Source organism: Nelumbo nucifera, chromosome 1 (assembly GCF_055504915.1).
Source record: "Nelumbo nucifera cultivar China Antique chromosome 1, China Antique-T2T, whole genome shotgun sequence".
Lineage (NCBI taxonomy): Eukaryota > Viridiplantae > Streptophyta > Magnoliopsida > Proteales > Nelumbonaceae > Nelumbo > Nelumbo nucifera.
Genome location: NC_142649.1, coordinates 200,724,904 through 200,749,559, shown reverse-complemented (window position 1 = coordinate 200,749,559; position 24,656 = coordinate 200,724,904). Strand labels below are relative to the sequence as shown.

At 39.4% G+C, this 24,656-nt stretch overlaps 2 protein-coding genes across 2 annotated transcripts; both read right to left on the bottom strand.

Annotated features, from left to right (window-relative positions):
- Nucleotides 1-2,348: 2,348 nt before the first annotated feature.
- On the bottom strand, nucleotides 2,349-5,023 carry HAT3 (homeobox-leucine zipper protein 3). Its single transcript, XM_010277084.3, has 3 exons — nucleotides 4,128-5,023; nucleotides 3,427-3,737; nucleotides 2,349-3,311 (listed from the first exon to the last, which is right to left on the bottom strand). Exons 1-3 carry the CDS (start codon nucleotides 4,288-4,290, stop codon nucleotides 2,865-2,867), a joined length of 921 nt encoding a protein of 306 aa, XP_010275386.1. The 5' UTR covers nucleotides 4,291-5,023; the 3' UTR covers nucleotides 2,349-2,864.
- An 8,488-nt stretch (nucleotides 5,024-13,511) lies between these two features.
- On the bottom strand, nucleotides 13,512-24,383 carry LOC104610463 (U-box domain-containing protein 35-like). Its single transcript, XM_010277082.3, has 10 exons — nucleotides 23,704-24,383; nucleotides 22,828-23,027; nucleotides 21,462-21,583; nucleotides 21,258-21,379; nucleotides 19,433-19,632; nucleotides 18,063-18,367; nucleotides 17,372-17,473; nucleotides 16,659-17,087; nucleotides 14,376-15,128; nucleotides 13,512-13,833 (listed from the first exon to the last, which is right to left on the bottom strand). Exons 2-10 carry the CDS (start codon nucleotides 23,018-23,020, stop codon nucleotides 13,651-13,653), a joined length of 2,409 nt encoding a protein of 802 aa, XP_010275384.1. The 5' UTR covers nucleotides 23,021-23,027; nucleotides 23,704-24,383; the 3' UTR covers nucleotides 13,512-13,650.
- Nucleotides 24,384-24,656: the final 273 nt, after the last annotated feature.

Here is a 24,656-nt window from a genome sequence, read left to right as displayed (position 1 = left end):
TTGAACTGTCGGCCACGTCCAATTCTTCACCATAACTCCATTCACATGGCCATCTACCACTCGCCCATAAAATTTTGGGTCAGATCAGATTTGGGCGAAAGACTGATCAGGACTCAGGTTTTAAAAGCAAGAAGACTCAACAAACTCTCAAGAGAGCAAGACAAGTTTGAGTTTGAACAGTGTTCATAAAGAAAAACTGCTCTTTTGATGTGTCCGATCGACATATAATCGCATTGGGAGATCTAACAACTGTTGCTTCCATCATCCCAGGGGGACCCCGGACCCCTACCTCAAACCTCCATTGCAGGTTACTTGAACCACCTCAAGAAGAAAAAGGTGATGTGACATTGAATAAGGTATGGATCCGACACCTTCCTACCAAGAACAGGGACGGTGGTGTTGGGAGCTGGAGTCAATAATTTTTAGGTTCACCATTTGCTCACCCACCCTATTCTCTAGCTAATTAGCTATATTCATTGTCTCTCTGTTGTGGCCTCTGTGTTGTTTCAATTCTTCTTCTACACATTAATTGGTGCATATACTGATTTTTCCAATCATTGCCCTCTTGCTTAGCATACCCCTGCCCTAGGTGACTTCCCATACATGGCAATTTGCTACCTGGCTATGCTATTACAGTAGTACCTTTTTTTTTTGGGGGGGGGGGGGTGGGTCTTTTTCTTTGAATTTTGATCAGTACGTAGGTGCTTTGCACCTATATATATTGCACTCACTGAACCCAACCCATAAAGATGAACAATGATGGATCAATCCTTGATGCACTGAATTGTAGCAAAAAATTTCATTATCTCAAGCTTATCCTCAACTCCATGTGGGTCTGGATTATTTGCTTGGGCATAATATATCACAGGTGGAAATCCACATCAGCCATTAAAGAACTCAAAAGCTTGCTTTTTTAACAGTTAGGCCTGCTTATTGTAAGTCTCCTCCCACTTCCCACTTTGGTGTGGTGGAAATGGAATTCCCTTGTTGACTGGCTACCAACACTTGGGTATATGGGAATCATTCCACCAACTTCTATTTTTGTAATAATAGGCGGTGGGAAATTTTCAACACTTTTTATCTTCATTTCTTCTTCTTTTTTCCTCTTTTGGTCAGCAAAAGCATCAAACAGGCATTGGAAATTGAAGGGGGGGTGGGGGGATGAACAGGGGTTATCATAAGAGATGGAAGATGGAAGATGGAAGATGACACCGAATCTTCCTCTTGGCTTTTTGAAGTGACACTAATAAGAGGAACCAAAAGGTAATTAAAAAAAAAGGTTGTGGACTATATATTATTATGGAGGGAGAGGGAGATAAAGGAGGTTGGGATGACCTAGAAATAGAATCCTATGATATAGAGAAGGGGGGAAGTAAAAGAGAGTATGATGATCACATGCATGATGCAGGCAGTTGGGGACTTGGGAGCCACCTCCCCACGTGATTGGTTCCCAATCTAGTTCTTGGACATCTCTCACACCCACGTGAAGGCTTTCTTCTTCTTTGAAACAAATCAAGAGTTCATGGTTCGCTGGCCCCCTGGCTCCTTTTTACTAGCTAGCTAGGTCTGCTCTGGACCATCCAAACCAAAAAAAAAAAAGTAAAAATAATATAATAATAATAAAATAAAGAAAAATGAATAAATCACAAGGTTGAGAGTTGAGACCACACGCTCGTATGAAATATTCGCTGTTGTTTCTTATGCTTATAAACCTTGGTCTGTGCTGTAACCGGGTTTTAAACTTAGATTATGGATGAAGTACCTTTCCTGTTTTCTGAATCTATGTATTATATATATAGATGCTGTAACCGGTTATGGATTATGGATGCTGTAATCGTTTTTTAAACTTAGATTATGAAGTATCTATAATTCTATATTGATTATTGGATTAAATTAGTAGAGGCCGGAGGGGGTGGAGGAAAGCAATAATACTTAATAATAGAATCAGAATCCGAGTTTGGACACCAACAGAAAAGCCTGAACAGCACATGTTTATCATGTGACGTTAGATAGACCCAAGTCCAGATTCAAATATTGAAAGAAACGATCGATAAGTTAAGAACCTGGGACTGGCCTGGGACTCTGGGAGGGAGAGAGGGTGCTCGCTTGGTAAACACCCAATCTGGCATTTACTATTCTCCATCATTATTCTTTAATATCAGTCAAACCTAACCAAACAGCTGGAGTCTAAGCATATAATTATACATATGTAAGACTAAGAGAGAGATCATCCGTCCAGGGTCCACCACTACTACCAACATCCATCGATTGGACTAAATTATATTTAAATCATCCATAGAATCCGATTTATGTCCCCACTAAATTCTTCCAACAATAAACAAAATAAATAATTCTAATCATGGTCATGTTTTTTTTTCATTAGATGATTAGAGAACAACATTAGATCATCAGACGAAATAGCTTTACATCATAATATCTCCGAAAGCCCGACCCTCAACTTCTATTATCCTTCCTCTTTTTACTCCCAACGAAGAAGAAGAAAAAAGGTCTTTGTCTCTTCAAAGTTCAATCCCTCTCTTAAAAAGCCAGAGAAAGAAGAAGAAGAACCACCAAAAACTAACCCAAAAGAAAAGATTAAAAAAAGAAGCGACAAACCACCCCTCTACGACAACCATACAATTTAAACGGTCGTAACTCATAAACGACCTTCCCCTCCTCGCCTAATCCTTCGCAACAAGACTTTTTAGAGAGACAGAGAGGGAGTACGCTAATAAAAATATGCTTCATCCTCTTCCGTACAAATCCTCCCCATGATAGATCTCATCTGAGGAATCATTAATTCACAAAAAGGGCCCTTGACATGGGCTTAATATGACCAGATTGCCCCTGAAGTAAATAGATATTTACGATCTTGGGGCTGCGGCATCGAATGGCCTGTGATGGATTGGGGCGGCTGCCCAAGGGTTGATGGGGATGGGACGATGGTGGTGAGGACCAGCAGCCATGGGGGGATGGTGGTGGTGAGCATCGACTGCGGGTGTTGCTGTGACGGTCGAGGCGGTGGATGAGGACGAGGAGACCGCCACGCGCTCGCATGAGGGACACATGGTGAGGGTGGTCGGAGGGGTCATGTGCATGTAGAACTGCGGGGACAGCTTCAGTGCCCTCAGCTCCTGCACCTCCTTCTGTAATCTCCTGTTCTCCTCCGTTAAGTTCTCGCAGCATCTCTTCAAGAACTCGCAGTCCACCTCTGTCTGCTTCAGCTTGGTCCTTGCCCTCCTGTTCTGGAACCATACCTCCACTTGTCTGGGTCGCAGGTTCAATTGTTTCGCCAACGCCAGCTTTTGCTTCTGTTCAATACAAAAAAGCGCCAAATCAAGATTAGTGTTGGGAACTTCAGAGAGGAAGGAGAATAAAAATAAACGACGACTAGATTGTCATATTTGTAATAAACGTGATACTTACGGGGTTGAGAGTGTTGTGTTCTTTGAAGCTTTCTTCCAGCACGGCAGACTGATCTTTGGACAGTCTGAGCTTCTTCCGAGACGTGTCACCCTCCTCTTCGTCACTGATTCCACGAGAGCAGGCTCTCTCAATCTCGTGTTCTTCTCCATTTGTGTCTCTCTCGCTTCTCTTCCCACTTACGGTTGATATTGTGCTGTTTGGAGATGAAGCTCCTGCTTCTTCTTCACAGTCCGCCGTTGATGGCATGCGGTTTACATCTATTCCCCTGAGGAATGATCTCGTCTCGCCTTTGAACAAGTCCGAGTTTCGATCTGCAATAAAAAAATAGAAGATAGAGAGATTATTAAAACGAAGATAATGGACCTACAACGTTAGGCTGAATATAAGAGAAGGCCAACATGAAGACAGGAATTGATTGACAAAAACGATTCTTTGTGGAGATCTTAGAGATAAAGAGCGTTTATTATCAGATCGTTCAAAAATCAACAAAAACTTTCGTATAGAGAAGAGAACCACATGGAACACCAAAATAGGAAAAGAAAAGGTATAGAGGAAAAAAAATCGTAGTTCTAACAGAAAGATCCGTGAAAAGCGTTAAAGAAAAAAGGAGAAAGAACACAGGTTCTCCACCAGATCTAGGAACGGATAAAAAATTCGCGAAAACTAACAAGAATCCTAACTTGAATCAAATCTCAACATACCTGACGATGCGAACGCCTCATTCCAAGTATTCTTCTGATCCATGAATGGCGAAGCAGCCGAAGACGAAATCGAAGAAGGCATGAGATTCAACTGCAACGAGTGTCGGTTGTCTGCAGTACTCAGACTCAGACTCAGGCCTAAATCCTCCTTCTCAACCATCATCTTGATTACTCTACCTTCACCTTCCCGATCGGTTGATCTACTGCGATCTTTCTCCTTCTTTTGCTTATTGCTTCAAATCGATTCGACAACACTCTCCTAGGGTTAGGATACTCGCCTTTTTAGGGTTTGATGAGAAATCACAGAGAGAGAGAGAGGGAGAGAGGTAAGAGGAAACAATGGCGATTTCCGAAGGCTTTCAGCTTTTTTCAGTACAGTGTGGGAGAATGGGGCTTTATATAGAAGTGTTGTTCAATCATGACTTGTGTCAGAGCGCCAATTATCTCAATCATGACTTCCTCGCCTAACTTAACCCTGGTTAAACTTCTTCCCCAGTTTTAACCCAACCACGGTTTTTTTAACCACCACGGTTTCGTCACTTTTCTTCCTCTCTCTTTTACTTCTCTCATCGGATCAGATATTCAGATCAGCAGCAGCAGCAGCTCCTCGCCTCCTCTTAACCGGGGGCTTTTGTTTTTCCTATTGACCGTTGACTGTCACACGATATTTTGTTTTCTTTCCCAATATTTTTTTCCCGATAAATTGAACCGAGTTTGTTGGGCCGGTTCGTCAGTTACGCTGAAGAAACAAGAAAGACGAGTTCCGCATTTAAAGTTTCGGGAAACCGCAAAGTAGGACGGAAAAGTTTTCAATGCTTTCATATTTGACTTCTTTTCTTCCCCAAAATGCCCTCCCCTTTTTTCTCCTTCCGGTGGTTGAAGAGACCTTGAATGGCAAGTGATATGTGGCCTTCCCAAGGTCATTACATTAAAATGATGAGAGTGTGAGTGACATCAAAAGGTACGATATTAATACCTGGCGAAAATTGGCATTTTATTGAAAACTCATGGACAACCTTGTCAATCCAAAAATAGGGCAAAAGCCAAAAGCAACGCCCCCATCCCCATGAGTGGTTCCTGTACAAACAGGAACAGGATTAAAATTCATCCAATGATTTGATTCTTGGATTTGGGATATAATTTTGGTGGATGGATGGTTCTCACTTCTCAGTGCTCCCAACATTAAAGATGGATGTGACTGAAATCCTCTCAACTAAAAAGGTTGATGGCTGTTATAAAAGTGTGGTTCATGATCTCTATATATGATGTTTTGTTTAGTTCCTTTTATAAAGTGGACGGATGGGATCTCTGACTTGGCAACCATCATACGTTGACTGGACGGCTACGATGGCAACTGCACATCGAAAACTTGATGTTCAGAAGTCTGTGAAATGTTGTCGCAGCGTAATATGATAGGGTGGATGCGTCCTATGATTTCTCAGCTGGTTCGTTTTGGAGAGAGAAAAGACTTAAGAGGTGGGGTCAGGGGAGGAAGTGGGGTCCGGAAAGTGGGGGGAGGAGGGGACAAGGGAGAGTGGGGGTCACGTGGGGAATGAGGGAGGGGAAGTGAAGAAAACCTGGGTGAAGTCACGTGGACCAACATGTCCTGCTAGGACACGTGCCCGCACCACATCGAGAGAAGTGACATGTGGAACCCACAACCACCAGCCGTGCGTGCCACCTTGTTCCTCCATGCCCCGACACGCATTGCTCACAATCATTGGACTCCCTTCCCCTTCTCATCATCCCCGCTCGCCTGTTCCTTCTCTCTCTCTCTCCCCTGGGTGTTCAAGCAACCGGTTCCCCTTCTCAAAATTACATTAAAGCCCCCTCCCTCTCTCTCTCTCCAATTCAAATAGATCTCTTGATCATTCATCATTGTACTTTGTACATGATTTTCTTCTTATTTTTAAACTCCGTTATTATTATTATTTTTCTTGAAAAGCCTTTTATGTTTATGATTACATGCTTTTTCTTTAATAATTGCAGGAGTGAAGAGACACAATTATGGGCTGGCATTTCATTTCATTTCATCCTAAACAAACTAGGGCTGCTCAAGGGTAAGTAAGCACTAAGCGGGGGTAGTTTCGTCCAAATGCATAGACAGGATAAAGATTAGAAAGATAATATCCAAGTTGGGATGAGATTTATGATATAAATCCGGCAAGCTGTCGGCTGATGATTTAAGTGTCCCCACAGGAGCGTGCTAGCTGTCCCACGTGTTCCCCCTCCAATTATGGATCCGCTCGCTATCCGACAACTCCTATCATGGCCTCCTCCCCCACTTCCCACTTCCCACCCCCTCTACACTCATATCCCATGTGATTGCCACGTGACCCATGGCCCCGCCGCTCCCTATCTTCAACTGCATGTTTTAACTACATTTACCTAACTGCCCCTTTTCTTCCTCTTGGCAATCATTTGTTAATGGATTTCAAATCTCCACTGCTGGCCCACCCGGGTCGCATTCTTCTTCACGGCCCACTCAATAATGACGATTCATTCAGAGGAGACATCTCCAAGGGATGGGCACCCCTTTACAACCTGGACAGATCGAGGAATGCGTCAACCATTGGATCAGAATTCCAAGAAGGTCAGTGTCTCATTTGCGTCACTGTTCCTATCCCTCTCTCCCAGGCCCCAGCCAGGACAGGAGTGTCTCTGTTCAAGGGATCTAAATCAATGATCAGACCCATTTATAAACTGCTCCGAAGGGTCACATCCACAGGGCCACAGCAACTGAGGGCTCTTTTCGTAATTTCGGATCGCCCGTCCACTTGCGCTTGTATCATTCATTATCCAGTCATGTGGATCCTACGTGGAGTACCGGGTTAGACAATACCCACGACAGCGAGGCGAACGTGTGGCCTCGGTATCCGCACGTGCGTATGCAGTCAAAGTTACTTTGTTTTTTGCGGGATCTGGTCAACGGTCAGACGCACTAAACATCTAAAATCATTTGCTGCTCCTCTATAATTTTTATTTTTCGGTATTCGCTGCTTCTTCTCGCCTTCTTTTCCGGTGGAGTCGGTGAACACAATCCCACGACCCAGCATCGGCTTACGTGTCCGCACATCTGTACGACCCCCTCCTCTCCGTCCGATGGACATCCTATTGCGTTAGGACCGTCGATTACGGTATCTTCTCCCAACCTCACGTGCACATGCGGGGATACCGAGAGAAAATAGTAGTTTATTCGTGTTGGTGTCGCCTACACGTGCGGACGCAATCTACATCCCTCCCTCCCGACCCACCTTGATTGTTTGCGAATATTCGTACGCCTGGTGGGGGGGTGTGGGACCCACGCTCTGGCCCATGTGACGGGCTGAGCTGGTGATCATGTGAATCGATGCAAGAGGTATGCCTGCACGTGCGTCGTACGGAGATAGTGAAGGGGTAGTATGGTCAATTCTGGGGGGGGGGGGGGAGGTGGAGGAGGATAATGGCGTAACGGGAAGGCGTTGGCAGTTTCCTGGAAGGTATGTTTGGTTAGATTAGGGGGGGGAGGGGATTTAAACAGGAAATAATTGGGAATGATGAAGAAGCACATGAACATGATGGGGCTTGTCTTGATGATTCTATTAATTATTAGGTAAAGTCTAATCATTTCCTCCCAACCGAAATAATAGTGTTGATTGTGGAGGAGGATTTGTTTATATAGTTTAAAAAAGAGGTAGATAAGCCCACGTTTGGTTACTACTTTGAAGTTTAGTCCAAGCGAACCTGGTCGGATGTTTGTCGTTCTCGTGGGGGCCCACATCCATAAACGGCCGGATCAAAATCATGGGCTTCTGCTGCTGCTGCTGCTGGGTTCTTTCACCTGTGTCCCAAATTATGGTGCCGGCTTCTTCAAGGGATGGTACAGATGTACAAAGGAAGGGTACAGTATTGTATGGATGTATATGTATTTAATGTGCTGTTGGGCCTGGATGGGTTTTCATTAACATCAACATCTGATGTCATCATCCTCATCTCCATTTATCATTGTTATGTTATGGTGTGTATGGTATGGGTATATCACTATATCGTGCATGCATGATGGATAGACCACTGCAAGTAGGATGAATAGCATTCAGGAAAGGCATGACATGGACATGCATGCATGGGGATTTGAAGGGGAGGGAAAAGTTGGTTCAAATTAAAGAGCATCACGTACTCTCTATCACCTTTCTTACATGAGGGGGGCATCAATGCATCATGGGGCAGAAGGTCATCAGCTCGTACGCAAGCTTCTCAGAGAGCAGCTAGCATACATACTAAGAATGAAGTCCCCACACCTTCCATTGATACATCCAGAGAGGAGCTGGGTTGGCAGGATTCTGGGAAGAAAATGACTGAACCTGGATGGATGAGCTTTATCGATACTTAGTTCATCTGTTTTGTTTGGAAGAAAGTTCATGCCATTACATCGATAATATATACCTGTTTGAGCTTTCAATCACCAATGCAAACACCCCCCCCCCCCCCCCCCCCAAGTCCCAACTCCTTCACACACTCTCTCTCTCTCTGTCTCTCTACTGTGAAAGGAGAAATGAAAGCTACAGATGAAAGGGATATATCTTGGTTTGATGTTTTCGAGAATTCTCCCCTCCTCCAATATTCCCAAGCTTTTTGCAGTAGTCATCACTTCTCCAATTGAGGCGTAGACGCTAGATTGATGTTTCATATTCTACTTGGTTGTCTATTACAGTGACGTGATACAGTTGATGTTTGTATTGGCTTGCTGCTATTCTGAATGGATCCAACATAAGCAACAGTTTGTTCATGTTGAGATGTAATTATTTCTCATCAGTCAGATTGGTACAAAAAGTTGGGGTATTTCCAAACAAGAGAAAAAGGAAAAAAAGAGAAGAAAGAAGTTGTGAAGCAACAGGCTAAGGGAATATGGAACCAATGAAGCATGCTTTGAGGAACCTTGCTATTGGAATACGGAACCATGCAGCCACTGCACGTGAACAAGTTTGGGCCTTGAGGAAGAGAATGGAAAAGATAACAAGTAGAGGATGTGTGAGAGAGAGAGAGAGAACAGCTCCCAAAATTTGACCAGATTTTACCAGAGAAGATGTAGATTTGAAAAATTCAACTCTGAACTCTCAACATGAAAATAATGAATTAAATACAAAGTTAATTAAAAAAACAGTACTACTCACTCCATTAAATGCAAGGCTGTACTACCCACCCTATTCATAAGTAAAAAAGTCTGTCTCCCTCTCCCCACCATTCTCTATGCAAAATTATATGGAATAATATTGTCAAGTCCATGTAATGAACTTGGGAATATCACATCAATACTAGAAAAAATAATAATAATAAAAAAAAAATCTATCACACACAAACCCACCATACAAATAAAAACTACTTAGGGTTTTTCTGCAATCAAGAGATTGATCTATGAGAGATCACAATCTTGGTAATCAAATCCTGTTTCATTGATTATTAATAAACAGCAATATTATAATGTAGTTCTTACATACTTTGGATGTGATTTTCACTCTCTTGAAGCTATAAACAATTCTAGTTGATGATCCATAGGGTGGGAAACATAAACTTTGGTTCAAGTGACCAATCTGGGATTCTTCCACCTAATTAACCTTCCTAGTCTAACTCAATGATTTAATTCCGCACTGTCCCACATGTCCAACTTGATCAATTATATCAAACAGAGAACTGGATGTGTTGACCAGGTCAAAATTTCAAGACTTTGTTAAAACTGGGACCATCCATAGGAATGCCTAGAACTAGAAGCTAGATGCGGTTTGGGGTTTGCAACAGTGCCTAGAGGGCTGTATCATGTATGCAGACAGCCCGGATCATCAGTCAAATGCAAGCACATGCATTGGGCTTGGGCTAAATTGTAAGGCCCCTAATGTCTAAATGATTTTGCCTTCTTCTAAGCGAACACGATTGAATTGATGATGTTTGTTGGGGGTATGGGGCGGTCCCACCTCAACTGATAATGGACAAGCTGCTAAGCTGAGTAACACCATACAAAAGGTACACTTTAAGGCTGTGTTTGGTACTTTGGTTTGACAGGAAAACAATTAAAAATAAAGACAGCAACACAAAGTTGAGCTCAGCTTTCTGTTTCTCTCTTATTATTATTTTTCTTTTCTGTCAATCCAAACGAGGCACAAGGCATTTACATTGCCACATGGGCTTCCCTTCTCAAAGCTCTATGCATGGTATAAGCCCATTGGCTCTTAGCTGGTCACCCATGTGACCGTTGGTTTCCATTTGTTTAAAGGTTTAATTGCACATGTAATGTGCTAGTGCTAGTGGTATTAAGCCCACATTAATGACTCCATTATTTACATAATGACAATTTTAACCTCATCCATCCCTGTTAGGATAGGGTTACTTTAGTAATTTAGATCCTCTTGGTGCCTTCCTGGAAGGATGTCTGCCTTGGTTGTATTATTATTGTTATTAATTTGAAATAGGGGAATGATGGAAGTATTATTTAATTCTTCTAATCATAACCTGACTATATGTATAATACTAAAAAAAAATGGTTGCTACAATTCCACGTTTTCTACTGGTGGTTGGTTCTTCTCAGTTTTGTGGGGGCCCAAGTGGGGAACAAAACTTGCTTGTCGTGGATGGAGCTCATGGGCTTGCTCAAATCAGAGGCAGAGTGGGGGCCCACATGACAGCATGGGCGTTGCTAAGTGCTAACAGTAGAGCAGCAGAGCAGTGTTGTAATGAGTAATGAATGAGGGTCTCTCAGTCTCAGTCTCAGTCTCACTGCGTAAATTTTGTTGTTTATGAGCCATAGAAGTTGAAGCCTGATTTGTCGAGTTGTGGGAGAGCATGTTCACTTTGGTTTTTCTATCGTTGGGTGTGACTTGTGAGAGATCAAATGGGGACAAAGGAGAGAGAGACAGAGAGTAGACATGCTTAATGATGGATTTGATTTAATTTAATTTTGTAAGGCCAAATTGAGCCGGGATCTGTTTTTCACAGAGCGCGCCTCACAGCCACATTCCACCTTATAGGGAGAATGACTATTCAGCCCACCTCAAATTTCTTAGTCCCACTGTACAGGTGGGATGAATCTCGAGCGTGGATTGATGTCAAATTTATGAGCATGATGCGGTTTATAGTGAGGAGGGTTATTAGCAAAGTTCAAAATATTAATACGCTGGTATGAGTACATTAGGCGATTCGATACTCCTTTTGATGGTTTTTTTTTTATTTATTTTTCGCTAACTAGTTCAGGGGAATCGGTTTAGGTCTTTGCCACACCCTGAACCAGTCAGACCACCAATACATTCAGTGTAGGGGCATATCGGTGTGGTTCCGGAACGATATGTATCGACCAATACAGGCCGATATATATCAATACTTTGAACCTTGGCTACCAGTAGACTATAAGGTGTAACATAATAAATATTCTCAAGTACAAGAAATATTCCCAATATGCGGCTAGGACATTCACGTGAAATTAAGACATACTGTGAGATCGGTGTGAGGCGCGCTATCTGAATAACAGATCCAGACTCGACCAAATTAGAGACACAGGAGGCAATGAAATGATGAAAATACAAGGACACACGTGCATCACTGCACATCTGCAGGAGAAAACAACAGTTGATAATAAAATCAAACAATGAACAATCAATCACGTCGGGTGGGCATATATGGATTGGACTCACACGTGTGCGGTGTGCCCACTGGACTTATTTGGGCCTTCTTCTACTGACTGTCAAGTGTTAAGTGTTAACCCTCCATTTGGCTAAAGTAATTAACCTTTTTTTTTTTTTTTTTTGTAATGCAATCAATCAGATACAGACGGTACTTAGAGAGATCAGAGAAGTGAAGAGACTCGTCTCGACAAGTCACTCAGCTTGATGGGCCAAGAGGAGGCAACCCAGATGGGACAAACCATCTCTCTATATCTCTCCATCTGTCATCAGTTTTATTCTAGGATTGTGCTGCGATCTGGGCTCCCCATTACAGCGTGGAGTGAAGGGGGGGGGGTCTTTCTTTCTTGGCTCCAAGCCCACAGCTAATATGGACAGCTCTCACCTATAACCACACAAGCATCTTCCATGGCTGTATTTGGCTGGACTTCATTTAGGGCCCATTTGGTTCAGGGTTAGAATCGGAGTCAGAATCAGAATGGTTTATTCCCCCACTTGTTTGGTTGAAACTGGTATTAGAAATGGAATTAGAATTGGTTGGAATGGATTCTCATTCCCGACCAAGAGGGAGGGAATGGTCATTCCCTCATACGGGAGAATTGCCATTCCACCAAAAATGGGAATGGGATTTTCATTCTGATTCCAGACCCCTATACCCGCAAGCCAAATGGACCCTTAATGTGTGTTTGATGTCATACTACCATACTCTACTCTGTTTCTATCCTTGAGATAGATCCATGTTGAAAGGATTCACCAAACAAATGGCTTCGCCTAATCCTTCTCTAATACCAAATAGGTGGCTTGACCCAGCTTATGTTTATCCCTACAACTTGTTTATATGGAATCCTAAAATTAAAGCATTGGATTCCTACCAAATTAGAGCAAGGCTGTTGAAGTAGAAAAAAGCAATATAGCGTACTGTGTGATCGGTAGACCTGTTCATGGGCCAGGCTTCAGGCTCGGCCCATGAACATTTTACACTGCTTCAGGCTTGGGCTTTGGGTCAGACCCGTTAAAATTTTGGCTAATGCTCAACCCAATCCCGGCCTATTAACAGGTCTAGACGTCTAGTGATTGGCATATACTTTGGAATTTCCTTCACTATCCCCATCACAACCATGTTTCCTCAGAATTCCTTGCTAGCTGGTAACCAAGGTCGGTGCTTCAATTTCACTAACAAATATATGCGCATAATTGGGCATGCATGTTTACGGTGGAAAATGACAAGTAACTGAATACACAAGAGGATATAAAGAGAAAGAAACAAGGAGGTATTACAGTGGAGAAATACAATCTGAAGTGGTGACAGTTCATAACACAAACTCCACTAATTCTAAAGAAAAGGTTTTAATTATGCAAGTGATTGTATGGAGAAGAAAAAGAATCTCCAAATTCATCAGACATGTTAGATAATAGAATTCACATTGTGTTCCCTGCACACCAACAACTCAAGCTTACAGATTCTCTTCAATCCCACAAACAGAAATTAGTCATTGCCACAAGGACAATTCATAGAAGACTACAGACCTGTCCAGGATTTAAATGTAATGGATGTCCTTTCTCTAGTTTAACCCCTCAATTTTGGTTCTTAACTCAGAGGATGGTCTAGGATAGTCTAGTTTTATATGGACATGCCCATTGGTTATGTATATGTATTTTCTACACCCTATTCAAATTTAACTTTCAATTTTTTTTAAAGAAGGCGAGGTCCCTGTTCAAGTAAAGATCAACAATCTCAACATATTACCAAAGAACTTATGACTTATGAGCAGAGTCATTTGGTGTGGAGCCTTGACAGTTCTATTTGAGATTAGACAATGACTCTTCAAATGAATAAACTTCATAGACCATCACTGAGACAGTGAGTGGAAAGGTGAATGTCATTGTTTAGTCGATTTCCACTCAATAATTGCAGAAAGAAGAGTATAATTTGGTATGAGGTTTTTATTAGGCAAGGGCAAATTTGTCATTGGCGATTTATCATTCTTAGCAAGCCATATCTCTATTGCTTTGCGATCATATGTGTATCCATCTGCAGCAACATAAGGGTCATCCATCACATCCTGTACAAAAAAAAAATTCATAAACACATGTCAAACTCGACATAATGAGTTTGGACAAAGAACAATATTTATATCAAGCAGATCCTAAGATAAGCTTGTCAGTAAAATCTGATTACAAGATGAGCACATTTGATTAACCAATCCCAGAATAGAAGTAAGCATAAACAGGAAGACTACTCATTCCCCTTTGATAATAATAGATTACTCTCCAACCTTTATATGGAAGGACAGTCATAAAATATCTAGAATTAATAAAAAGTGACATAAACTTGCTTATAACCCCAAAAAGAAACTTTAATTTTTAGTATAAATTTCGTTTCTGATACCATGTCCTTGCTGTATCTGGTTAATATGGATGTAACCATTTAATAAGTTTTTCACAATTCCAGGTGCATTTTCCAGAAGAATATTCTTTCTTTTTTCACTGTTTCTTTTTTTTTTGTCCTTATGAGAAGCAATGTTGACAACAAAAATTTTTAGAGTCTGTGAAGCCACTTTATATGAATGTTAGAAATACCATTGGGAGGTTGCAAGAGGCTTACTTTAAGTATTGGGCAGATGAAGTGATTTGGAGGAGATGGTTGAACACCAGGTCTCAAATCTCTTGCCCTATCAGCAGTCCTTTTCAAGGTCTCCAGAACTGGAAGAACTTGAGTCTTCAAATCAGGTCTATCACTACGCCTTAGTTCTGTGCAGCTTAGTCCCAAAATAGCTAATTGTTGTGTCTCTTCAATTGGCCACTTTCCAGCCTCAGGATCTAAAATATCAATCAAGTGACCATTGCCTAATGCTGTTTCCACTATGTGGGTGAGAGCTATAGGAGGTTTTGCTGTCAGCAACTGCAGGATCACCATTCCAAATGCATAAACATCAGATTTAGGTGAGACCAACCCTGTTCTTTGATACTCAGGATCAATGTAGCAAAGTGTCCCAACAGGACCTGTGCTCTTGCATATGGTAGATATTGAAGAGTTGGCTGAAGGAATCAATGTACAAAGTCCTACATCACCAATCTTGCTCACATAATTATTGTCTAGCAAGATGTTTGCAGGTTTCAGATCACGATGGACAATTGGTTTTGGTTTTGAACTATGTAGGAAAGCCAGGGCCGATGCTATTTCCCATGCTATCCGGTACCGCTCAAACCATGGGATCGGTGGTGTATTATCTTTACAAAACAGCCTCTCCTCCAGACTACCATTCTCCATGTACTCATAAACTAGGCAACCATGATTAGGACAGGCACCAAGAAGCAGCAGCAAGTGTGGATGATGGATTGTGCTTAAGATTTCAAGCTGAAACCCAATAAAGGAATATCAATGAATCATTAAGGTTAATCTCTAAGATTCTATTGTTGAATTTGGAAGATAGTAAACCATTCAACTTGGGCATAAATAAAAAGGGTATGATCATGAGAAATAGAGACATTATAAAATATACAAGGCATAAGTAGTGTTCTTACAATAAGTACTGATCTTTGTACCCAGTAAGCTACATATGGAATATAGTAGAAGAATTATCCTTCTGTGGATCATAGTTTTCAAGGTGCCAAGGCGAGGCTAGGCAACTGGGGGGCGCCTTGTCGCCTAGTCGCCTAGGCAGTGGATTTTTTTATGTTAAAACATAGATCCTAGGGTAGTTCCCTAGGTACCATAACCATATTTCTTTAATAATTATTCATGATTTTCATAAGAAAAGTATAAATTTCATATTAAAGTATAGAAAATCAACATATTCATTAGAAGAAAAGGAAGAAGGAAAATAAAATTCAAAAAATATAGGGGCTGAACCCTTATTTTTGTTATAGGAAAAGAAGAAAATAAAAAGTATTGGTAGTAGTAGTAGTAGTAGAAGGAGAAGAAGAAGAAGATTAGATAAACACACAAAATGATTATTTTAGTTTAATATGGAAGAGGAAAATGTGCTGATTAGATAAAATTTTATGTTCTTCCTTATTGTTTCAGGTTTTCAAGTCTTTGAGGGTTCAATACAGCATTTAGCAATGTTTGTGTTGATTAAACCCTAATAAATAAGAAAATAATAAAAAGAAATTAGTATATAAACACACAAAATGATTATTTTAGTTTAATAACGTCTATTTTATAATTATAATCTCAAAAAAGAACGAATAAAAAAGTATTTTATAGTAGGAAGTAGAAAACTGCTTGGCGATTAGGCAAGGCGAACAACGTCTATTCAAATTGATTTCTAGTATTTAATAGAAAAATAAAATAATAGTCTACAACAATAAATCAGCAGGTAATTTTTTTTCTTGCACACAACAGATTTTTTTTTTTCATAAACCATAGAACATCTTAGAAATAAAATCTACTTAAGGTCATTCACAATCACAAGGAATGCAATACACTAAAGAACTTGAAAAAAAGTTTTAGAGAAAATGAAGAAGAGGTTTGTAATATAAACAGACATGTCTGATTCTAATGTGATTTTATTTCAATTTAAAAGCTTATAACAATATTCAGTGTAAGAGAAATAATCTTCGATGTTTAATAGAGAAGATTTTTTCCACCTTGACATAAGAAAATATTAGAGTGCTTAAAACATATTAATATGTGAACACCATAGAGACAGCAGGTGCCCTTACATTGTTAGGAGGAAAAACAGAACACTGTAACAAGCTAGTGTATTGAAACTTGACAGACATAGTCACCAGAAATATTTGAAATACTATTCTTTACAAATCAGTTAGAGGAAAGAAAAGAAAAAGAAATTTCATACTCCTTTTAAAGAGCAGAATTATATACTTATGTCTGGCGAAAAGGGAAGAGATTCAGGTTTTCATTTTCTAGCCCCAAAAAACATACCTCCCGTTGGAATTGTTTGGTCCTGTGGTTCTCTTTAGAATGCAGGACTTTTACTGCTGCTGTCGTGTGATGCAAATTACACTTATAAACAGTCCCATATGCTCCCATTCCAATCTTAAGATTCTCGGAAAATGATGAGGTAGCTGACAAGATGTCCTCCCATGTGAACTTCTTGTATTGCTCATCAGGACCCACAAGTACCTTCTGAAGATTTTGTTTCTCTCTGGCTTCACGATTGGCTTTAGCCTCCAGTTCTTTTCTTTGTAAAGATTCTCTTTCAGCACATTCTCTTAAGAATTCAGTTTGCTTCTTTGCAGCTTCATGTTTCTCCTTCTCTTGTTTTGCTAATTCCATAGCTTCCTCCTCCTTTGAAGTCACCTCCTTGAGCTTATTTGCTTCCTCCATCCGTCGGTTACTTAGAGCTTTTAACTGATAAAAATAAAGAACATCACTGTATTTATTTGTGTGAACAAAGAAAAGCAGTTAAAAGGTCATTAATCAGATCACAACAGTGCAATGGTGTATCTCTGCGGATATGACACATCTAATTAGGTTGCCCATCATTTAAATGATCAGAACAACATCATGAGTATCAATTGAGCTGATGGGTACATACATAGCCATCAATAAATGGTATAGGTTCTTGGCTGATTCTAGCTCTTTCTCCATAGAAATTATAATGTAATTAAAATTTTCTTTGTCGTTAAACTTACTTTCTGGGAGGTATCTATAGTCTCATTTTGAGCCATTGCATACATTCCTCGTGCATGTCTGAGTTCAATTCTCAGCCTTTCTAGCTCAAAATTAATATCAACCTGCAAGTGTATGACTAAACATGATTACATAGAACAAAATATTGAACAACAATATGCATAAGAGAAATTAAGGTGGCATTTCAGCAGATGATGAAGACCATCTACCAGTAGATGTATGGTTTTGTGACTGACCATTTGACGGGTTAAATTTACAAGGCTTCTCATATGGATCTTCAGTAGCTAAAATCATTAACTTATTTAGACTCCTCGCCGTATTTCTGACCTTTCAAATGAATGCAGTAAGTCATATGTCCTATAATCATTTAATGAATCAAATATTTTATGGAAGTTATCCAAGACGAAATCTACAAGTGGTTCCCATGTTCTTTCATGCATACCAAGTGTAGGCCACAAATAGATAGACAAGCTGAAGTCACCTTTGGTTCTGTCTATGCATTAATATATTTTTTTCAAAAACTATACCTCCTATTTCTATTTGTCTCTTTTGGTTATTTTCAACAAAGAATGTCATGCTGTATTGTGCCAAAGTCATCAGAGAAGTGCTGTATTAGACAGAACATGTTTTGGTGATGCATATTTTTGTACACATGCCCTAGGAACATCTAACAAAATGGGGAAAAAAGGTTACCTGGCTCTGTGGTAGAGAAGAATCTGTTTGGACATCTGAGGTAGATGCTCCATTAGAATTCCATGACTGGAGATCTGTCCCGGAACTCCTGCTTCTGCCATACTGAATATCTGTATTTCTGGAGTAGGAACTAAGAGCATCCTCCCTATCTTTGATATCAATAGATGTACCTCTAGAATGGATGCTGTCAGTTGGATCTGGTTTTGCATCAAAGAAGGTCTGGTTTATGGTTGAAAGAGCTTGAAACCTCTGAACGCACAGAGAAGGAGAATTGAAATTTGAGTATGAAGCAGCTGAGCCAGTTTCTGTCCATACAAAAGAATATAAGAGCATATAATTGTAAGTAGTACGCAATTATCTTAATTGCCATTACTTTCACTCTGAATTTCTAACATTCAGCTTTCTTTCGTTACTGATTACCCTCAATTAAGTTCATTGTCTTCACCACTCTCATTGGATTACAATATGGTATTGGTGCTAAGGAATGTCAGTCACTGCTTGATGGGTCCACCCATCCATTTCAAACATATTATAATCAATTCCTATTTACCATAATCTTGGACATTAAAATTTCTCCCTAAAGGAACTAACAAAACACAATATTGAATAAAAAAAATTGTCACAACCCCGTTTTTTCCAATAAGTTATTTATATTTTAATCATTGAAGTTCCATATATGCCACTTCATGTGGCATTTTTTTTGAGAATGGATGACTATAGACATCGACCCTAATTCATAAAAGGGTCAGATCTGAGATCAGTTCTATTCCAGATCCAGACAAATGTTTAACAGGTTTGGACCATCACAAATGATCCATATTTTAAAATGGACTCAATCCTTATGGGACAATCATATATGACCAAAATTTGGCTGGATCAGCCTCATGCCAAATACCAAATTTCCTATTTTGCCTGAATCTGGATTTGGCTGGATCTGCTCTAGGTCCAACTAATTTCATGCCCTAATTAATCCACATCTGTTTTGAACTTTTCCAATTTTCAACAGTGGAAAAGTTAAATAATGGAAAATTGGCAGCAAGAAGATAGTAATATAAATGAGGACAATAAATGAGAAGGAAGTTTTGGTTTTTGCAATAAACACATCATTTATTACAAGCTGGGGCATGTGTGTGTTTAGTCATATCTTTTTCTTTAGATGGTGCTGCATCCCTCCCCCAGAATGTCCTTTTTACTCTTACTAATAAATCAATAAGAGTCTTTCTAGACTCCAATCCCATTCAGATTTTTGGCCAAATAAAAATAAAATAAAACAGACACATAAAAATTTATGTTATAAATATTGTTTAACAAAGCCATCAGTTTTTCAATAGGTAGCTCAAACATTTACTGGAAGTGATAAATACTAATACCTGATTTAAAGCTGGAAGCATAACTTGAGCAACTATATGTGGAACTACTTGTCTCACTACTTTCAGGTTTCATGCTCACATTTGTCTCTGATGTCGATGGGCGCACAGATGAAAACTTCCCTTTTGAAACAACATAGACTGTACAAAAGCTTGGAGTGCATTCTGAGATTCTTGTTGATAAAATATGGGCCTTAGACTTCCTATAAATATATTAATTATTAACATGTACATTGAGGAAAATGAAGAAACTGATACAAGATGTAATAAATGAATAAAAGTATAGAGACATTGAGAAATTCTGTGACATTCAAAACAATATCTATCTATCTATACACACACACAACTGGGAGAATCAAGGCGAAAAAATGTAGAAAAAAAAAGAGAAAATAAAGAAAGGTCTAAGAGAATCACAAGTACCAAGTCATGCAGTGTATAAAGCTAGGGGTGGATTTGAGCCGAGCTGAATATCTAGCTATTCGAGCTTGGCTCACCAGTAAACTATGAGGTTTGAGCTCGAATTCGGATCGAGTCAAAAGGATAAAGAGCCAAAGGTTATGTTGATATCCAGTCCACCTCTCCCAAGACCCCAGATAGCCAGGATCAACATTGGGTATTAGCCCTTAATTGGTGACTAATGGTGAATAATTTTTAGTGAGTTACATATGATAATTTCTCCATTAGTTAGTTCATTATAAAAAAATTAATGGTTGTTGAGACCATGTCACCTATTAAAAGGATTGGAGGCTATTAACTTTTAAATGCTCTTGATTCAATTCTTTAACCATGTGTTACGACCCTCCTGTAGTGTCATGGATATATCAAAAAAGTTAAAAAATTGGGGTTACTTCTGGAACAAATTATTAGTTTCGGACAGTGAAAGGTAAGGTTTATGTAGGATATTTGGCTCTTGATAGAGAAAAAACTGGCAGGATAGGGTTCATGTAGCTGACCCTAGATAGTTGTGATAAAGGCTGAGTTGAATTTAATTTGAGTTGAGGCTCAAATTTGTGATGAAAATTACAGCTTTCTTTGGGACTTTTTGGCTATATGATATATTACTCAAAGTACTCTCTGATATTGAGTGGTTCTCATATTATATTGCTTATACCTATGGTTGTGGTGCTCACTGCCCTTTGTCCCTTGACTTCTGGTTATTGTTGTTTGCACCAAACTTTAGATATTAGGCCTGTTTCCCGAAGTTTTTAACCCTCCTAAAACCCTCTAGAAGTAACTAGATTGCTTATCACTTCCCAACTGCACCATGAATCATGGTCAAGCCACAGGAAATCTGAGTCATTGTTTCCTAAAAGCACAAGATATTATTGGCAAGAGGAAACTTTCAAGAGTATCTCATAGATTCTTCTGCAATAAATTCAAGAACTCAGACTCAACAGACCTTCACATTGATGACTTAACAAACAAGCAAAGGAAAAAGTGAAAATAGTATTTCTCCCTTTGAAGTATCCAATTTTTATATGGTAAGGAACTCTAAGCATGATTGCATAAATTATGTCAACTTTCTAGACATCTTATTGTGAAGTTTCTCAAACATGATAAAATTTTCTTAATCTATTAATTCATCCATCAAGTGAACCACAGGTATTTTTGCTTGATCTGGGCTTTTTTATCTTTCAGAACAGATGAATCTGGATTATATTCTGTGTAGGCATTGCTGACTAATGTGGCTAATATATAGAATCTAAATGCACCTAGATGGTCTGATGTTATTTATTTGTTTTCTAATTTGCAGATTAATTGATCTTGTTCAAGATAGACAACTAAAAGCCAGAGCCAAACTACTAACCAAAAGCAACTATGCTATTACCTTGTAAACATGCCATGGGATGAAGCTCCTATAACAAGCTTCTTTATTGTGAGGTTAGCAACTTCTCCTGATATCGCCTTTGCTACATCATCCGCTTCAACCATCACAACATCTACTTGCACCTGCATGCAGAACCAAATTGATTATTCCTGTATTTCTGAATATTCTTTTAGAACAGCCTATAAAGGACCAAGAGATTTTGACCTTTCTCTGAGAACACATTTTCTTGAATGGAAGAAGCATGTTATTTGCATTCCACTCCACTTCCTTCCTATATGCAGCAGCTACGTCATCTCGCACTTGTGAGATAGGAATGGAATTCCCCACTAGACAACAATCCCAAGCATCAAGCAGAAAGTGTTCAGTCAAACTTAATAACGAACTTATTTGCAAAGGAAAAGGATAATTTTGATGTCTGATTCCAAATTGTCACCTAACATGACCATTAGAGAAATTATGCTCCTTGAGCGCAAAATATACATATTATTAATAATTTAAAAGTTATGCCATTTTAGATTAGGGTGAATTTGGTTTTGATGGCAGAATTAGAAATCTAAGTTCCATGAATCTCCTAATTCCACTATTTGGGTTTATTTTCAGCATTCAGGAATCTACTAAAACCAATACTAGTGCTGATAAAGTCTTAAATCAGTATTAGCAGATTTGAAATGACTGGGGGTAATCACACCCAATTTCCTAGAGGAAATGTTGAGAATGAGATATGAGGAAACTACATTAACAAGATGGTAGGGCACAAACAAGTTCTACATCTCCGGTAAGTGAAGATACTATGTCCCCATTGAATTCACAGCCCTAGGGATTACAAACAAGATGACATTAACTCCTTCACATGAATTGGAGCCATACCCCCAAAATGATAATGACAACTATAATAGCAATCATCATTGTCACTTCCAATAAGAAGTGTAACTCATTCCTGTATTTTAACAGGCCAAGGAGAGTTCTGAGAAAAAAACATATAAACTATGCCTTTTAGGTAACACTACATATCTATTACCAACAATAAGAAAAGTAATTCTTGTATTTCAACAAATTAAGGAGAACTCTGAGAAGGAAGATATGGACTGTCATTGGGAAACATTGCATATCTAAGAAGAAGAAACCATGATAGTACCAAAAAATCACATTGATAAAACAAATGCAGGCCATCAATCACTGTCATTTCTTGATATTTCTCTTATGAGTTTATGGTAATGTGTAGGGATTTCTTAGGCACCATGCCATGTTACTCCAACTTTGAGTATGTATAATCACAGAACTGATATTGTATAATGAGTTTCAGCCCATTCGAAACTAGTCTTAGATATTACACAATGAAATTATCCTCAGGCAAAATTTAGTTTGTCTTTTGACAACTTAAAACAGAAACAAATTGCTTTTGCTAATTGAAGACAGGGGAAGAGAGTATTGCAGGTATATTTAGACCATAGCACTTTAATAGCCAACTTGCCTTCACCAACTAATTGAACATGTGCTTAGACCTCATACTGCTTATCTTCCCAACAATTATGATCTTTTCTGGAGACTTATTATGAAAGGAATTACTTACTTGGTGTAGGCACTTTAGTAATCACAGAACGGACATGCAACAACTTGAATAATGTTGCCCCCTCAGAAATGAACTTATCCAATGCCCATCTAAGCACCAATCTGCTTTTTTTACTTCCACTAACAGCCACAGCAACAGTTAAGGATGAAGGAGGCGGCAATGCAAGTTGTTCCTCTGTTTCCAGAATCTCCATTTCTCCACTGCTTGACAGTCTCATTAGTCAACGAACTCAAATGATACTCAAACTTAATTAAATAAATAAGGCATTTTTTTTCTCTTCTTCATATACAGACCATTAGAACAAAATGCAGAAACCGTTGAGAATATACAAAATCAACCAAATAGATTGGGGGAGGGGGGAGGGGGGAGGGGGGAATAATAAAAAGCAGCATCAAAACTATTAAAATCAATTGTCAAGTGGTTTTCTAAAATGAGGCCCAGAAGGAATACTCAATCAAAACCCTCCAAGAGAAATATAAACCATAACATAACTCCAAGCCCAACCAAACCAAACAAACAACAAGAAATTCATAAGGAATTAGGGAGCAACTTTATAGGTTACAAAAGAAAACCCATAGCCAAAATATAATAACATCAAAAGGAAAAAATAATGAATAAAGATAAAACTGTAGAGAGAGAGAGAGAGAGAGTTGCTATGAAGCTCGAAAAACATAAAAACCCGGAAAGGAAAATAAACTGTGCGGAGTTGCTATGAAGCTCGAAAAACACGAAAGGGATGCAAAACTATTACATTCTTACAGCTGCCACGAAAAAGAAACGTCCAAAAGGACCAAAACAATAACGAACTGAAAACAAACAGAAACCGAAGAAGGAACAGCTCAAGAAAAGAGGAACCAGAAAGAAGAGAAGCCATACCTACTACATAGAAGTTCTCTCAAAGGTCAAAGCCACCGAAGAACACCCACGAACACCTCTTCGGAGAGGGAGGCTGACTAACAATCACACAGACACTCAAAAAAATCCCGTTTCTCTCGAATTCAGCAGGAATAGTGAAACAGCGAAACGCGAAGACCCCAAACACGAAGAAAATTGTACGACGACGACATTTCCAAATGTGAAAATTACTACAACCCAACAAGTATATCGTTTTCATTTTCGATTTAATTGCTGTGAAGGACCCGTTTCTTGTGTTTGTTGGGTCTCGCTATGGTACGAAATCATTGTTAATTATTATTATTTTTTTATAAACATTTCTTTATTTTTGTTCAAACACAGAGTTGCTAATCATTGTTTACGTGTATAGAGTTCTTGCCGTTCAACTATGATAAAAGGGCACTGGATGATGGGTTAAATTAAAATGTTCATTTGTTTTTCAATTTTTACAGCAGGAAGGAAACAAAAAATTTGTCCTCTTCATTTTCAATCCAGTAAACGAGCATCAACCAGAAAACTCACCCAGGTGAAATTCTCAATAATCTCAAACGAACGTACTTGAGAATTGAGATCAACTCATTTCAAGCGAAAACGACTTGTGGGGCTTCTGAACTGTATTAGATTGTCTCAACTTCTACCGTTCTACATTCTACCAGATCCATGAGCAGAATCCAGAGAGAGAGAGTATAAAAGTCGTCTGCATGGGTAGCAGAAATGACAACTTGAGACGACTTTTCCAATTTCGAATCTTAATAGCTCTGGTCAGAGACTCCTGTTAATTTTGGTCGACAGGTCGACGAGCATGTCTATCCATCCGAGATCTCTGACCCGGTCGTCTGTTGACTAATCCAAGTCCATTCTGAAAAGGATCTGGGCCCCAAAAGACTGTGAAAATGGGCCGCAATGAGCCTGCCTACCTTATGCGGAAGAGTGAA

Bases quoted from the DNA above. Each gene is read 5' to 3' on its own strand.
- HAT3 (XM_010277084.3), bottom strand. From the start codon at position 4,290: ATGATGGTTGAGAAGGAGGATTTAGGCCTGAGTCTGAGTCTGAGTACT. The intron at 3,738-4,127 runs GTATGTTGAGAT...TTTTTATTGCAG, and splicing joins TGAGGCGTTCGCATCGTCAG to ATCGAAACTCGGACTTGTTC. The intron at 3,312-3,426 runs GTAAGTATCACG...TGTATTGAACAG, and splicing joins AACACAACACTCTCAACCCC to AAGCAAAAGCTGGCGTTGGC.
- LOC104610463 (XM_010277082.3), bottom strand. From the start codon at position 23,020: ATGGAGATTCTGGAAACAGAGGAACAACTTGCATTGCCGCCTCCTTCA. The intron at 21,584-22,827 runs GTAAGTAATTCC...ATTGTTGTCTAG, and splicing joins TACTAAAGTGCCTACACCAA to TGGGGAATTCCATTCCTATC. The intron at 18,368-19,432 runs GTATTAGTATTT...TTGTATGGACAG, and splicing joins TGCTTCCAGCTTTAAATCAG to AAACTGGCTCAGCTGCTTCA.